Below are 14,362 nucleotides of genomic sequence, written 5' to 3' on the forward strand. Positions count from 1 at the left end.
ACTGAGCCACACCCCAGCCCCTCACTGGGGGATTCTAGGCAGGTGCTCTCCCACTGAGCCACACCCCAGCCCCTCACTGGGGGATTCTAGGCAGGGGCTCTACCACTGAGCCACACCCCAGCCCCTCACTGGGGGATTCTAGGCAGGGTCTCTCCCACTGAGCCACACCCCAGCCCCTCACTCCTTTACCACTAAACTTCATCCCAGGTCTCTTCTTACTCTGTTTTGTTCTGTTTTTGAGACAAAGTCTCACCAAGTCACCCTGCCTATCTTGTATCTAGTTTGGCTTTGAACTTTGAATCTTTTTTTCTCAGATTCCCAAGTAGCTGAAATAACTGGCCTGGTGTGTCTCTCACGAGCTGGACAGTGCATATGTGGCCGTGCTTCCCACATTCAGAGTCTCTCCCAATGCTCGTTTCTGTATAGCCCTGCTAGCCTGGCCCTAGAGATCTTGGAGGTCCTGGAGAGGGCTGTTTTCTTTCCCCTTTCTGCCAGCCCTGCTTCCTCAGGTCACACTTCCCTCCCAGAGGAGCGCCCTGCACAGGCACCCGTTCTGGGCACGCTTGACCTGTGGTTTGGACTGGAGCCCAGGCTCTCCCGTCTCTTCCCTGGCAGTGTTGATTTTACCATTAAGTCTTGGTCTCCGTGTGATACCAGAGGGCAAGCTGGGAATTCACAGCAGGGACCAATTTGAAGTAGCAATACCTGAACATATGGGCCTCTTTCCCTATACCAAGATCGAAAGATAAATGTTAATAGGTACATTTTTTATTTGAAGTTTACAGATCAAATAATAAATGTAGGATATAAAGTGCTTTTATTTGTTTACATAGTTTTCACCTGTGCCGATGAGATAATGCCTGTGCCTAAGGATCTCTGTGGGGGCAGGTGCACAGGTCAGACTAGGTTACTGCAGTGCCCCTGACTGTGGCCATGGAGCCACTGTGGGAGCCAAGCAGCTGTGTGTGCAGAACCCTGCAGGCTGTGGGAAGGAGAGACAGGAAGGCATGAAGCAGCCAGACAGCAGCTATAGCTCCTTTTCCTACCAGTCTGATCTGGGTAGTCAATTCTTAAAGCTGACCTTCTTTGTCATGTTGCTTCTTTTTGGGAAATAGGCAGCAGTGAAGATGGAGAGAAAGACTAGGCGGCTGTGGACACACTCTCCTGGCCCAAGCCGCGTTTCTGCATGTCCGCCTGAGCGACGGCATCGACTCCTTGGTGGCTGACATAAAGCTCAGGAAGCCAGCTCCCTCTGCAGCCCTCGCCTGTCCTGCTCGTGCATTAGACGCGCTCTGTGCTGGGCATCCTGTTGAGGTGGCTGCACTTCCACATGGCTGTGGCGCATGAGTGTTGGGGACCTGTGCGCCCCCGGTCATGGGTGTCTTCCCCACCACATCTGAGCTTCTAGTTTGGGCACAGGTGCCACAAAGGGGTACACCAGGGGAATGGTCACAAGTGAGCCATATTTATTGTTTTTTAAGGAAATCACTAATTGCTGTCTGACTGCACTGTGGGTGAGTGTTTGAGCTCCCAATATTGTACAGCATCGTAAATTATACAAGGAAAACATGGCAGGCCAAGATGGTGCTGTCCACTGTTTTTTAGGCTTTTTTGTTTTGTTTTGTTTTGTTTTTGTTTTCTTTCTTTTTTTTCCTGTCTTCTCGTGTGTTTGCCCTGCATGGTACTGTAAAGCTTCAATATTTTGAGTGTTCTGTCTTCAGAGCTGTGGGAAGTGTACTTTTTCCCAGGCCATGCTGACTCTGGGTGTTTGTGTTCTATGTTCCTAGAGGAAATATTTCTGATGAGTTCAGAACTGCTGCTTAGTTTTGTTGATTGCATCAAGCATGTTTCTGTATAAGGTGGATTCTCTGAGCAGCCTGTTCTGCCTCTTGTGCTTTTAAATCCTCTTGGTAAAAATCCAATAAGAGATGCACCCAGAACTCAGTGCTCTCAGTGCCCAGGGCCATTTTTTGGTGTGGCAGATGAGGCCCACACTACTTCCTCTCCACAGAGGCCAGCCTGCAAGAGTTCTCATATGTCCTGCAGGCAGGCGGGGACCTCTGAGGCCCCACAAAGAACGGTGGGTGCAAAGAGCAGTTTGTCCAGTGTGGATGCTGCTGAGAGAGCTGTTTGCAAATGGCTGGGGTTGGGGCTTCCCATTCCAGGACACAGCACCCAGGAGACGGCAGCGCTCTGCACCTGCAGGGCCTCCAGCAACCCTGGGGGACCCACACATGCCTCCCATTCTGTGTCAAGCACTCTGCTCTCCTCTTGTTCTGAAAGGGATCTTAAGTCTCCAGCATAGCCTCAGCATCGAAGGATCTGGTATCCCCAACACAAGGCTGGCCTCACTCTGCTGGCCAGGAGTCCGCTTTGACGTAAGGAAGGAAGTGTTGGCGGCCAATGCCATGGCAATGCCATGTTGAGCGGGAACTGCACCTGTTGGGGTGGCTCTTACATGGGCTGATCACCCCAATACTTCCCGGTGCTGACCCCACTATCCAGACTCCAGTGTGACGTTGGGGTGTCTCCAGCCCTGACTGGGACATGGTGATGTCAATCAGAGGGACTTGGGCGCTCCTACAGAGTGCGAGTGTGGATGTCGGCGTCAGTTTACATAGCAAATTATGATCTTTATTATCAACTCTTGATTCGATCCATGAATTTTTTTATACTAAGCAATAACTTTACAATCAACAGAAGACAATTAAGAATAGAGTCTCCTTTTCCCGTACTTGGTGCAGGCCTAGCATGCCGGGACTCCATAGAAAGCACTGGATCTTGTGACATGGATATTACAAACAGGGCATTTGAAAGTAATTTTGCCAAAATTATCATAACTAAATTTTTTGCTGTGTGAAATTTCTGATTTTTTTTTACCTCTATCTACCAGTCTTAGTTGAGAAGGAGAGAAGCAGTTATATTAAGATTTTTTTCTTTTCAAATTATAGGTTTAAGAAGTTCAGATTCACTGATACAATCACGGGGATCCATAGACTCTATATATAGCCTTCTTACACAGCCAGCCCGGGGTAGATTTATTGATGGCTGAGGGCTGGCCATCTTTCACCATGTTGAGGGAATTTTAACAATACAATCCCATTTATATTTATATCTGTATCACTCTCATGGTTAATTGCCAAAACAAAAGCATTTTATATCTTGAGTTGGGTGGGTGGCATCGCATGGAAGGGAAGACTAGTGTGTAACACTTGTCAGTGCACCCTCCCAAAGTCCCAAGCGATATACAGACATCGCCATAGATTAAATTCCTGAGCATGTGCTTTGCCATCCAATATGGGTTTTGTCTTGTTTTGTTTTTTGTTTTTGTTTTTGGCTTTTTCAAGATAGGGTTTTTCCGTGTAGTCCTGGCTGTCCTGGAACATGCTTTGTAGACCAGGCTGGCCTCAAACTCACAGAGATCTGCCTGCCTCTGCCTCCCAAGTTCCTCCACCACACCCAGCTGGTTTTGTTTCAGTGATAATTTGGTTGCTGTTGGTGGGCTTCCAGACTTGCTCATTCAACAAGCAGTGAAATCAGTGGCCCTGTAGCTGGCTCGGGGTTGGACCCAGTGGTCCTTTCCTGCCTTCCTGAGTGCCCATCTTCTACCTATCAGACTGGAAACTGATCTTTGAAGTTCTCTTTAAAAATAAAATAATAATGAGCACTCCATGTCTTCCTTTGCTATCCTCCATTTATTATATGAAGACTGATCATAAGTCAGAAAGAAAAATGTAGTCCCCTCCCCATGAGACTCAGACTCTGCCTGGCCAGAGTCAGTCACTGAAAGGCTACAGTTGCCAGTGGCCTCTGTTTCCAGCTGTAGAGGCCTGACTGTTTTTCGGAAGATGACTTTGTCTAAGGAGGTCTGTCTCCCTGCTGTGAAATGCCATTTTAAACACATTTTAAATGCCTTTTTTTTTCTTCATATTTCTCATAGAGTATTTGTAGAATTAGTGACCTATTGCATGTCTGTCCCCAGGGCTGGGGAAGAAAGCAGGCAGCGCCTAACCCCCCCCCCCCCGCCTCAGCCCATTGCCTGAAATCTCAGGTGTAACCAAGTGTCAGGTTCTGTGTGCTACACCTCAGAGCACCCACCTCGAGAGACTGGGCAGACACGGTTACTTCAAACATACATCTCAATATTCCTTAGGTAGCAAACAGGGTGGCAGCGTCTGGCCATAAGGAAACTCCGTTTAACTTCTAAATAGGTTCTTAAGATGCTCTGACAGTATTGCGTCACCCATAGCCATCTCAGTGGCTGAACATGTGGTGTTTGGTTTCTGAAGCCTGCACAGGCGAAGCTGGGTCTTGACGACCAGACTTGTGCATGTGCCCACTGTTTGATCATGTCCACAGCTTGAGACCTGGGTGAGGCAGTCACACCCTCCAGGCCTGCCACCTACTGGGTTGTACTTCACACAGTCAGAAAGTTCACGGCAAAATAACAGTTAATGAACTTGGAGTTTAAATTGTGTACATTTTTAAATTGTAAGATTTTTACTGTATATTGAAGCTTAGTGTGATTCAATAAATTGCTTGTAATTTAAAAACTATTTAATATTCAAAATAAATATAGTTATATATTTATAAACTCCGTTGCTACGTTTATTCCTTGTTCTTTCCATGTGGAGAATTAGTGAGGTGCTTTGGGGTCTCTGAGCCCCCCACAGTCTTGAGGGCACGAGGATGGGTCACAGAGCACTGTAGATCCTGCACGTGTGGCTGTGGTTTCTGTAATCCAAGCATTTCTACTTACTGAGGAGTTCAGGTGAGATTTGGTTTATGAGGCCTTGGCTTGGCCCAGCCCCCAAGTACAACTTCAAGAAGCTCACAACTGGCCCTTCAGGCTGGAAAATGGCTTATTTGACCCATGTTCAATTTTAAACCCATGATGTCTAAAAATGGAAAGGCCAGGTAGGGTGGAGGCTGCACGCATGTCATCCAGTTCTGGGGAGACAGGCAGCAGATCCCTGGGGCTCACTGGTCAGCCTAGCATCCTATCCTGTCCCGAGAGAGCCTCTCAAGCAAACAATGGTGGAGCACCTGAGAAGTAACAGCTGATGTTGACCTCTTACCTTCATACTCCGTGCATGTGCACATGCGCCCACACCACACATGAACCAACACGTTAAACATCACAGCCTTTCGCTGGTCTTGGATATGGTACACGCCTTTAACCCCAGCACCTGGGATACTGAGGCAGGAGAATTGCCATGAGCCTAAGACCAGCCTGGGCTATGGAATGGATGAGGTCCAGTCTCAAACAATAGCTGTCCTATGCAATAGTAGGATGTCTCCATGACCTCTGACTTTCTCCGGTTCTCTCCTTTATGGCCAAGAGACATGAGGGAGGTGACATTGCCCATGGGCGGGCTGGGTCACAGGTTTGGCACCCAAGTCTGCCAAATATGAGACTTCACCCAGAGTCTTCTGGCTGCATTTTGACATGTCCTATCAGCCCATGGGGGAAAAATCTGTTTAGCTGAGCATAGTCACCAACTACACTTATAATCCTTGTACCAGGAGGCTGAGACAGGAGGATTGCCATGAGTCTGAGGACAGCCTAAGCTATGGAGTCTGTCTCAAACAGAAAAAGAAAGGGAGCCGGTACCACACTGCCACAGCACTCACTGGATTAAAGAATACATAGATAATTCTCAGCACGTTTTTGTCAATAGTTGAGTCAAAAGCACAGAAGTTGAGCTGAGTGTGTCAGTACCCAGTTTTAATTCTAGCACTCAGGCAGAGGCTGGAGGAGGATCAGGAGCTCCAGGGCAGCCATGGCTGCTACAGCCAACAAAATGGCTGTCACTTGTAGCCAAACCTAATGGCTTCAGCCCCGGAACTCACGGTAGAAGTAGAAAACAGCCTCCTGCAAGTTGTCATCTGACCTGTGAGCGCACACACACTTACAAAACAAAACCAAACAACCAAAAAAATTGTTTAAGGCCAGGAGGAAAACCTGTTTCCTGTGAGCACCATGATACTCATGGACAGCTTGGGGGAGTTAGCTCTCTCCTTCCACCTTGTGGGTCCCAGACTCAGTCATCAGATTTGATGTCAGGTGTCTGTCCCTACCCACAGAGCCGCCTCCCTGCCACATAACCTTTTATATTGTAATTCCCTTGTAACCTGGGGAAATGGAGACAGGCAGGCAGGTGCCATCAATTAGAGCAGGTAGGCAGCGGGTGTGCTTGTTTTTTTATAGCCTAATTTTCTGACTCTCAGAGACTGACACCTTGCCACTTGGAGATCTAGTGACCTGGGTAGCTTTCCTGACCCACCATATTCCAGCGGGGAGAAGCTGTGTTCCTTAAGACCCGCAGGGTCCGCTGGAAAATTCAAGGTGTTCTGGGGCAGGGAAGGAGAGATCGAGCCCACTTTGTTCAGGGATGTGGCTGCCGTTCCTGTAAGATTACGCGGGGAGGCTTATCCTAGACTCTGTTCTGAGCCTTAACCCCAGGCCAGGTGCACTGGCCAGGTGCAGTCTGGGGGTTTCCCCCGCCCCAGCGGGTCCGCGGAGACCGCGGGCTCTCAGACCCAGAGGGAGAGGGGAAGCTGGTCCGCACGGGTCCCCAGAGCGGGGGGCGTGGCCGCAGGTGCCGCCCTGGCCCCGCCCAGCGAACTCATTTACATGCTTCCCGCGGCCCCGCCCGTGGTGGCTAAAGCTACGTGTCCTTGTCCCCCGTGGGCAGCCTCAGCGCGTGCGGCCTCGGATCGGATCCCCAGGTAAAGCAAGGGGTTGGGGGAACTGGATGGGACTCCTGCGAGGGGACCCAGAGGCAGGACCAGATGGACGTCTGGCTCAGGGTGGGAGGAAAACACAGATGGTGGCTCCCACTCAGACTGGCTGGTGCCATCCACGTGGTGGAACTGGGGGCTGCTGCAGGGCCTTGGCAACTGTCAATCTGACCTGGGAGCTGTTCTGGTTCTGAGAGTGTCTGCGCCTGTGTCATGTCCGTCCAGGAGAGCTGCGGAGAGACACGCTGTCTAATGAGTGCTGCCTGTCTCTGGGACAAATGACAGTGGTGGTGGTGGGGGGGACCCCATAAGCCAAGGTTGGGACCTCTTCCTGGGTGGTTAAAATAAATTGTCAAGGGTCACCTAGGTTGAGGAGGTACATGACAATAACAAGGGGCATGGGACCTGGAAAGGGTTCCCAGATCAGTGAGAAGGGGGAGTCTGCAAGTGGGAGAAAAATGTGTCCGTGTGAGAGCAAGGAGGACAGGGCTCAGCGTGAATGGGAAGTGCATAGGTGTCACTGTGCACCCGTGGTCTGCTGTACTGGCTGCTGATAGCATTGCATTGGAAAACAGCAATGAGACAGCCATGCCGCCCCCCCCCCCCCCAGCACACTGAATGACTGCAGAGGGGCTGTGTTCTCAATTTCAGTTCGAAGGGCCTCCTCCAGCCACCACCTCCTGGGAAAACAAGCGATGAAGACCAAGAACCGACCTCCTCGGCGCCGGACATCCGTGCAGGACACAGAAACCACCCCAGGAGAGCAGACTCCCGACAGACCCCAGTCAGGCTCAGGGGGGTCCGAGCTGACGAAGGGTCTTCGGAGTAGGACAGCCCGTGCAGGTGGACAGCGAGCAGAGGTCAGCCGCCGGCGACAGGGGTCTGGTGGCCGCAGGGAGAATAGTATCCAGAGGCGACTGGAGAGCAATGAGCGGGAACGACAACGGATGCATAAACTCAACAACGCCTTCCAAGCGCTGCGTGAGGTCATCCCGCACGTGCGGGCTGACAAGAAACTCTCCAAGATTGAGACCCTCACGCTGGCCAAGAACTATATCAAGTCGCTGACTGCCACCATACTCACTATGTCCAGCAGTCGCCTCCCGGGGCTGGAGGGGCCGGGTCCTGCGCCAGGTCCTAAACTCTACCAACACTACCATCACCAGCAACAGCAGCAGCAGCAACAGCAGCAGGTGGCTGGGGCCACGCTAGGTTCCACGGAGGACCAGCCCCAGGGCCACCTGCAACGGTACTCTACACAGATCCACAGCTTCAGAGAGGGCAGCTAACACCCACTCTGGGCTGGGTTGACAGTGCTGACCTGGCCTGCTCAGCTCAGCTCTGGCCCCTCCATGCCACAAGCCCGACTGATGATGACACTATGGGTATTTTGTTGTTGACCAGAGTCTCTCATGTGACCCATGCTGGCCTGGAACTCCTCATCCTCCTGCCTTCACCTTCTCTATGGCTGTGATTACAGGCACACATCCATCACCGGATGGTGCGGTGCTAGGAACTGAAAAGGCACTCTGTGCAGGCTAAACCAGCTCTTGGCCTACTGAGCTACATCCCGCAGCCCAAGGCTGAATCTCCGGTGACTCCATTTTCCTTGAACGTCGGCTCAGCCATCAACATGGGGCAGTTTTTCCTAGCCAGCCAGGGGACAGCATTAAGGCATATTAGGCCCAAATCTCTGAGGAAAGCCTGCCTGGTCCCTGCAGCTGTTTCCACAGAACAGACAGGATGGGAAGGTGCTATCCTTCCTCACAGTTCTCTTTATGTGTGGTGGCCGCGCGCGGGGCGATTCCAAAAAGAAACGTCACTTTCAAATGTCCCGGCTACTGCTGAGCCCAATATCCCTCCTGTATTGTGGGTCTACATGGAGGCCAGGCCCAAAGCGTCACCCACGATTCATCAGGGAATATAGCAGAGCCAAGATGGCAGCTCTTTCTGCACAAGCCGTCTTGAAAGCCGAAATGTCCTGGGCTCAACTTAACCACTGGGCTTAGAAAGGCCTAATGGGACTTTAAGTGGATAAGTGGGTTCTCTCTCCCCGCCCCCCAATGGAGACTTCTGGAAAGGTTCTAGTGCCCTAGGCTGTGACTGACCACAGCCTGAGTGGGACCTGGGACCTGAGGCCCTGCGTGGGGACCAGGTAGGCTGTTTATGAAGAGCTAGACCTGCCCTGGGCCTTCTGCAGGCTTCCCACACCCGCACCCCCCTATTCCAGGGGTGGACCACCATGCTTAGTAGGGCTCATTCTCTGGCCTTTGCCCCTGATGTATGGCTAGCCACGTGTTTTCTCACAGGCTCGTGGGACTTAGCTCTTGGTACTCTTGGTGTTTTCTCTGAGGCAGAAGCTAGAGTGACAGGCTTGCCCCTCCCCCAGCCTGATCATTAATAACCAGGACTGGGTGGTTGGCAACCTAGCTGCCTCAAACCCAGCTTCCTTCTGTGGGGCGTTCCTGCCCCACTGGCTCTGCCAGGCTTCACTACTTTGCTGTCAACTGCTGCTGGCTTCTCCTTCCTCTCTTGTCTCTCTGCCCAGAACTGTCCTGGAGTTCCTTGGGGCCCTTGCCCGCCCCCCTTTCTTTCGAGCGACAGGAATCTCACTTTAATGCGCAGCTCAGGTTGGTCGCAAATTATGCAGTCCAGGCTGGTTTTGAACTTGCGCTTGGTCCATCCTCCCGCTTCAGCCTCTCAAGAACTGTGAACATAGGTATAGGGGGACAGCTCTGGCACCCCACGAAACAATTAATAGTGATACTGGGCCTGGGGGTGTTGATTTCTCCATCCTAGTGAGACTTGATTTTGGTCTGGTCCCTTCACAGATCACAGGTCGGATAGACTGTAGGCCTTTGTGTCTGTGATTCAGGGATGGGAACTGGGAAAGGTCAATAGTTAGGGAGTTTGCCAGTGGGAGCCAAGGCCAGGCACAACTCCAAGTTGGAAAGACGGAGCCCAGATATCCCTTGCTCTGGGGGACCTGCCTGTGGAACACAAAAGGCCTCTGCCGACAGGACAGCACTACAAACCCAGTGGCTGGCTTCCAGATGAGCCGAGGCCAGGGCGCAGCTCTTTTTGTGGGCCCTTGCCTGGAAGTCCAGCGAGGAAGGGAAGATGTCTGGCCAAACTTCTGCCCTCAGGCCTGCCTACAGCCTAGGGCTGTCCAGGGCCACTGCCTTGCAGGGCTACAGCCTGGTGGCTTTGTGTCCCATGAGCTGGCACTCACACCACCCCCTGCTTCCCAGAGGATGCCATGGGCCTAGCTGTCCAGTTCTTTACCGGTGACAGACAGGACAGGACCTATCTGTCCCTTGGGAGGCTAGGGGACAAGTCTGTGATGCCAATAAGGTCTGTTGGTCTGTCTCCCTGTCTCAAGCCCAGGCTTCTCTGTTTTTGTTTGTTTTTAAGACAAGTCTCATGTAGTCTAGGTTGACCTCCAACTTGCTATGTAGTGAAGGAAGATGAACTTTTGATCCTCCTGCCTCTACCTCTTGTGTTGGGACTGACTACAGACATGTACCCCCTGCGCCCAGTTTGGACAGCCCTGGGGACTGAACCCAGGGCTTGTGGCATCTTCTACTAAACGATTGACACCCCCAGTCTGGTCTCTTCATTCCTGCTGGGTAATGGAGCTAATTTTACTCAAAACCCTGGACAAGAGGGATGGAGCCGCCCCCAACTGGGTCACCTGGACTGTGGATCCACCAGAGCTGACCAGCGTCCCATCAACACTAGCAGAGAAATGCGGAGTATGACCTGTCTGGAAAAAGCCAAGATGAAGAGAACGGCCTGCGCCCTGCCCGTCACTGCGGTGAAATATTCTGTAAGTGACCTGAACTGGCTTTTTCCCCTAATGGTTCCCTTGAAGTACTAATGAAATCGCCAGCCGTATCTTCAATGAAAAGATCCCGCTGCCACCGTGCTTCGGTCCTGGAGACCTGTGCCTTTTAATCCAGATCCTAATAAAAAGACGTCAGTCATGCCGTTGTATAAATTTGTATTAAATAGAACATCTGAGGAGCTGAGACGATTTGGTGTCGCTGAGGGGGAACAGCTGGTGCTGAGCAGCGAAGGATGTGTCACCCTGGCTAACGGGCAGAGTGGCAGGTCACAGCTGCTGGGGAACACACTGGGAACCCTGACACTGGCATGCAGACGGGAAGGTGACCCCTCGAACACCTCTCTGCACAGGGGTGTGTCTGCTCCCACCTCTGGAAGTGCTGAGGGCATGGGGCTCCTCAGGTGTCCTTGGGATGGGGCCCTGGTGTAGTTTCCTCTTAGCTTCTGGGGACACCCCTCATGCAGAATGTAACCCTTCCTGACCATGACATCACACGGTGGATTCCAGGGTAAACCGGTTAGGGGTCAGCCTGTCCTAGCTCAAAATGAACAGAGATGGGGCTCTGGCACCTCCTGGGCAGTGTCTGAAACACGAGACACCACCTGTGGGCACAAACTCTGTCGGGGGCCAGCGCTAGGCCATGCCAGGCAGTCTGGAACTCCTGTCTCAGGTCAGCAGGGGCCTTCTGCTCGGCCCTGGGTCACAGAGAGCCCGAGGCTCCGGCCACACCCCTCCACAAAGCACCCGAGTCTAGGGCGCAAGCTGCCTTCCCCCAGGCCTGGCCGCCCTGCCCCCACATGTGAAAGAAGGGCTAAACTGGGGTTCATGGTGGTGATTCTCTACATGGAAACTACCTTACAGTGCACCCCAGGAGGGATCCCAAACCAGGATAGGACCCACCTGGTTCCTGAGGCAGGGTCTCATGTAGCCCAGGCTCCTGACCTTCTGAGTCCTGGGATCACAGGCATGTGCCACCATGCCTGCTTTACTTATCTAGATGTTTGTTTACTTGTGACAGTCTTGCTATGTAGTTCTGGGCAGTCTCAAACTCACAATCTTCCTGCCTGAGTCTCCTGAGTCCAGGCATTTAGGCATCAGCCACCAAGCCCAACTCCTTTGCTTAACTTTTGAAGCAAAAACCCCATTTGTAAACCTGCTAAGGGATGACCGCAGACTGAGGCTTATAGACCTGAGCCTCACAGCTGTTTCTCCTGGGGGTGACTTGGGGGTGATGAGGAAGGCCCCTCCTCAGATCTGCCTCTCTAGAGCCAGAATTTCTGGAGGGCTCCGTGCTTCTGGCCTAGAAAGCTAGGAGGCCTAACACAGAGGGACCAGGGCTGAGGGCGCAGGCAGACGTCATCTCCACTCTCCCCCCACAGCATCCTTCACAGACTGCAACACGCGTGGGTGTGCTCGCGGTTTCACATCTCCGGGCGTTCTGTCAGTGCTTCAGAAATAGCCGACTTGGGCCTGACTCCCCGAACGTGTGTGGGCCTGGGTGACGCCCTTTCATACGACACAAGAAAGGCTCGGTTCTGGTCCTTCAGGCTCCAGCCATCCTTGCCTCCGGGTGAGGAGAGGCCTCAGCAGTAAACGGGACCTTGCCCATGGGCCTCCTGTTCCCTGGACATGTTCCTGGGTACCATGGTGGCATTGGCCCGGACAGAGATGTGGTCCCAGCCTCCCTACAAGCAGAAAGTCATGTCACTTAGGACCCAAGTGTTCTTTCTCCCCAAGACTCTCCCACCAACCCGCAAGTCAAGTCTGGTGCACACAGTGCCACAAAACCGTCCCAGATGGTCCGTGTACTCACCCCAATGCCATAGTCCCAGCCCTGCCCCTTGGGTTCCCGAGGCTGGACACCCATGCGACGGCACACTGTCCCCCGGCTCAGGCCATGACTCCCCTGGACTTTGTTGGCAATCACCCAGACCTGGAACAGAACTTGGTTGGAGCTGCTGGCCCAGCTGTGGAGGGACAGCTGGGTACAGGAGATAGACCAGGGAGGAGCACCCTCGTCCCCACTGCCAGTCACCCGCTGTCCCCTCACCTGGTCCAGCGGTCCCACAGACACTTTGCGTACATTGTTAGACACGTGTTCCCAACTGGAGCCTTGCGGATAGCTGGGGGTGATCCCTGCTCGGTACCACAGGTTCCCTGGATGGAGAAGCAACCAAGGTCATCAGCAAAGTCTTTTTGGCCCACTTTGGCATGCTGTGGAGTCAACCCCAACTCCCCCTAGAATCCTTCACACCCAAGGGCTCTTGATGACCCATAGCCAGGAGCCTGGGCCATAGCCAACCCTGTCTCTCTGTGTGCTAGGCTTCATAATCGTCTCATTGTGCCTCTTGGAGCTCACAGCCTCAGCCACTCTGAGGGAGAAGCCAAGGACAAAGAATGTTTTAAGCAAATAAAAAGAAAACCGGATCTGGATCTAACCCCTGGGCTCCAAGACTGTTTTTGTTTTCTTTTCTTTTTCAAAGCCTCATGTAGCTCAGGCTGGCTTTGAACTCCCGATCCTGTTGCCTCCACCTCCCAATCCTGAGATCACTGGTGCACAAACCACACCCCGGGCATGTGGTACTTTGTGTGTGCGAGGCAGGTGCCCTACCAACTGCGCTGGGCGTTTTCTCCAGGGTTTCAGAGATGGGATCGCACTATGTAGCTCAGGACACCCTCAAAATGATCCTTTTGACGCAGCCTTTCTGGGGCAGAGCTTCTAAGACTCTCTACCACGCCTGTCTTCATGCTTTCGAGACAGGGTCTCATGTGTTCCAGGCTGGCCCTGAACTTACTGAGGATGGCCTGAACTCTGTTCCTCCTGCCTCCCAGTGCTAGGATTACAGGCCTGTGCTACCATGGCTTCAAAGTCTTGATTCCGCCTTTCCTACATCTCATCAAGACAATCAGTAAGATTGAAGAATTCAATCAGAAGAATGAGCCGGGGCCCTGTCAGAGGGGACACAGGGATCAGAAATGGCCCTGTGCTGCCTATGGGGCCCCTTGTTCCACACTCAGGCGCCTGGATGATGCTCCAGATGCACCTGGGGCTGGTCACACAAACTAAGTTGGGGGAGAGACCAAGACCGGCTCTGAGCTGACATTTCTGGCCTCATGCAGGGTCCAAGGGGCTTTGCTGATTGCCTTGGTCCAGACCCTGCCCGCATGGCTCCTGGGGGTGAAGACTGGGCTGAGCTCCAGAGCCCTGTCTCCATGGTAACCACAGTGCAGGAGAGTGACATCAACAGCTAAAATTCCTTGTCCCTAGGGAAACAACACATAAAGGTCTGGACACTTCCAAAGGGTCTTTGAGAAGGGATGTCATTCCAGCCTACTGGTGGCCTAGTCGTGATCATAGCGGGGCCCTCCTGGGACCCCATCATCCCCACTGACCATGCAGCCTCTCAAATGACTTGCCGTTTTCATCCAAGGCATACACTGACGTCTGGCCCACGGACACCTGTGTCAGCTTCTGTTTGGGAGGAGAGGGGATGTGGTACCAGCAGTCACCTGTGAGGGGAAAGCTGACTCAGGAGGTTATTGGGAGACCCCTCAACACACCTGTGAGCCCAGGCCTGTCTAATGCCCCGAAGCTCACAGCAGGCTGAGACCTTGCAGCTAGCCTTCAACTCCAGCTGAACAAATGTGAGCTGGGGGTCACAGAAGGCCACCTCAGGCTCTGCCACTCACCCGGTATCCTAGGTTTGCCCAGGGTCCTCTGGGGTCCAGCCTGGGTTCTGATAAATAAGAGAACTACCCACCATCTTTTTT

General features: G+C 52.7%; 3 protein-coding genes across 6 annotated transcripts in view; 2 read left to right on the forward strand and 1 right to left on the reverse strand.

Moving 5' to 3' along the window:
* Positions 1 to 3,901, forward strand: part of Lmtk2 (lemur tyrosine kinase 2) — a 91,958-nt gene extending 88,057 nt beyond the window's left edge. For both annotated transcript variants that reach the window (XM_005368038.3, XM_005368039.3), the window contains exon 14: positions 1,116 to 3,901. In XM_005368038.3, coding sequence (XP_005368095.1) covers positions 1,116 to 1,144 — 29 coding nt within the window. In that variant the 3' untranslated portion in view covers positions 1,145 to 3,901. The remainder of the gene's footprint in view (positions 1 to 1,115) is intronic.
* A 2,782-nt stretch (positions 3,902 to 6,683) lies between these two features.
* On the forward strand, positions 6,684 to 10,679 carry Bhlha15 (basic helix-loop-helix family member a15). Its single transcript, XM_026789727.1, has 2 exons — positions 6,684 to 6,732; positions 7,396 to 10,679. The coding sequence occupies exon 2, from the start codon at positions 7,440 to 7,442 to the stop codon at positions 8,031 to 8,033; it is 594 nt and encodes a 197-aa protein (XP_026645528.1). The 5' UTR covers positions 6,684 to 6,732; positions 7,396 to 7,439; the 3' UTR covers positions 8,034 to 10,679.
* A 51-nt stretch (positions 10,680 to 10,730) lies between these two features.
* The window catches only part of Tecpr1 (tectonin beta-propeller repeat containing 1), a 29,683-nt gene continuing 26,051 nt past the window's right edge, over positions 10,731 to 14,362 (reverse strand). For all 3 annotated transcript variants that reach the window (XM_005368043.2, XM_026789726.1, XM_026789725.1), the window contains 4 exons: positions 14,009 to 14,101; positions 12,642 to 12,748; positions 12,405 to 12,524; positions 10,731 to 12,276 (listed from right to left, as the gene is read on the reverse strand). In XM_005368043.2, the coding sequence (XP_005368100.1) occupies positions 12,175 to 12,276; positions 12,405 to 12,524; positions 12,642 to 12,748; positions 14,009 to 14,101 (422 nt within the window). In that variant the 3' untranslated portion in view covers positions 10,731 to 12,174. The remainder of the gene's footprint in view (positions 12,277 to 12,404; positions 12,525 to 12,641; positions 12,749 to 14,008; positions 14,102 to 14,362) is intronic.

This window comes from Microtus ochrogaster, unplaced genomic scaffold (genome assembly GCF_000317375.1).
Source record: "Microtus ochrogaster isolate Prairie Vole_2 unplaced genomic scaffold, MicOch1.0 UNK27, whole genome shotgun sequence".
NCBI lineage: Eukaryota > Metazoa > Chordata > Mammalia > Rodentia > Cricetidae > Microtus > Microtus ochrogaster.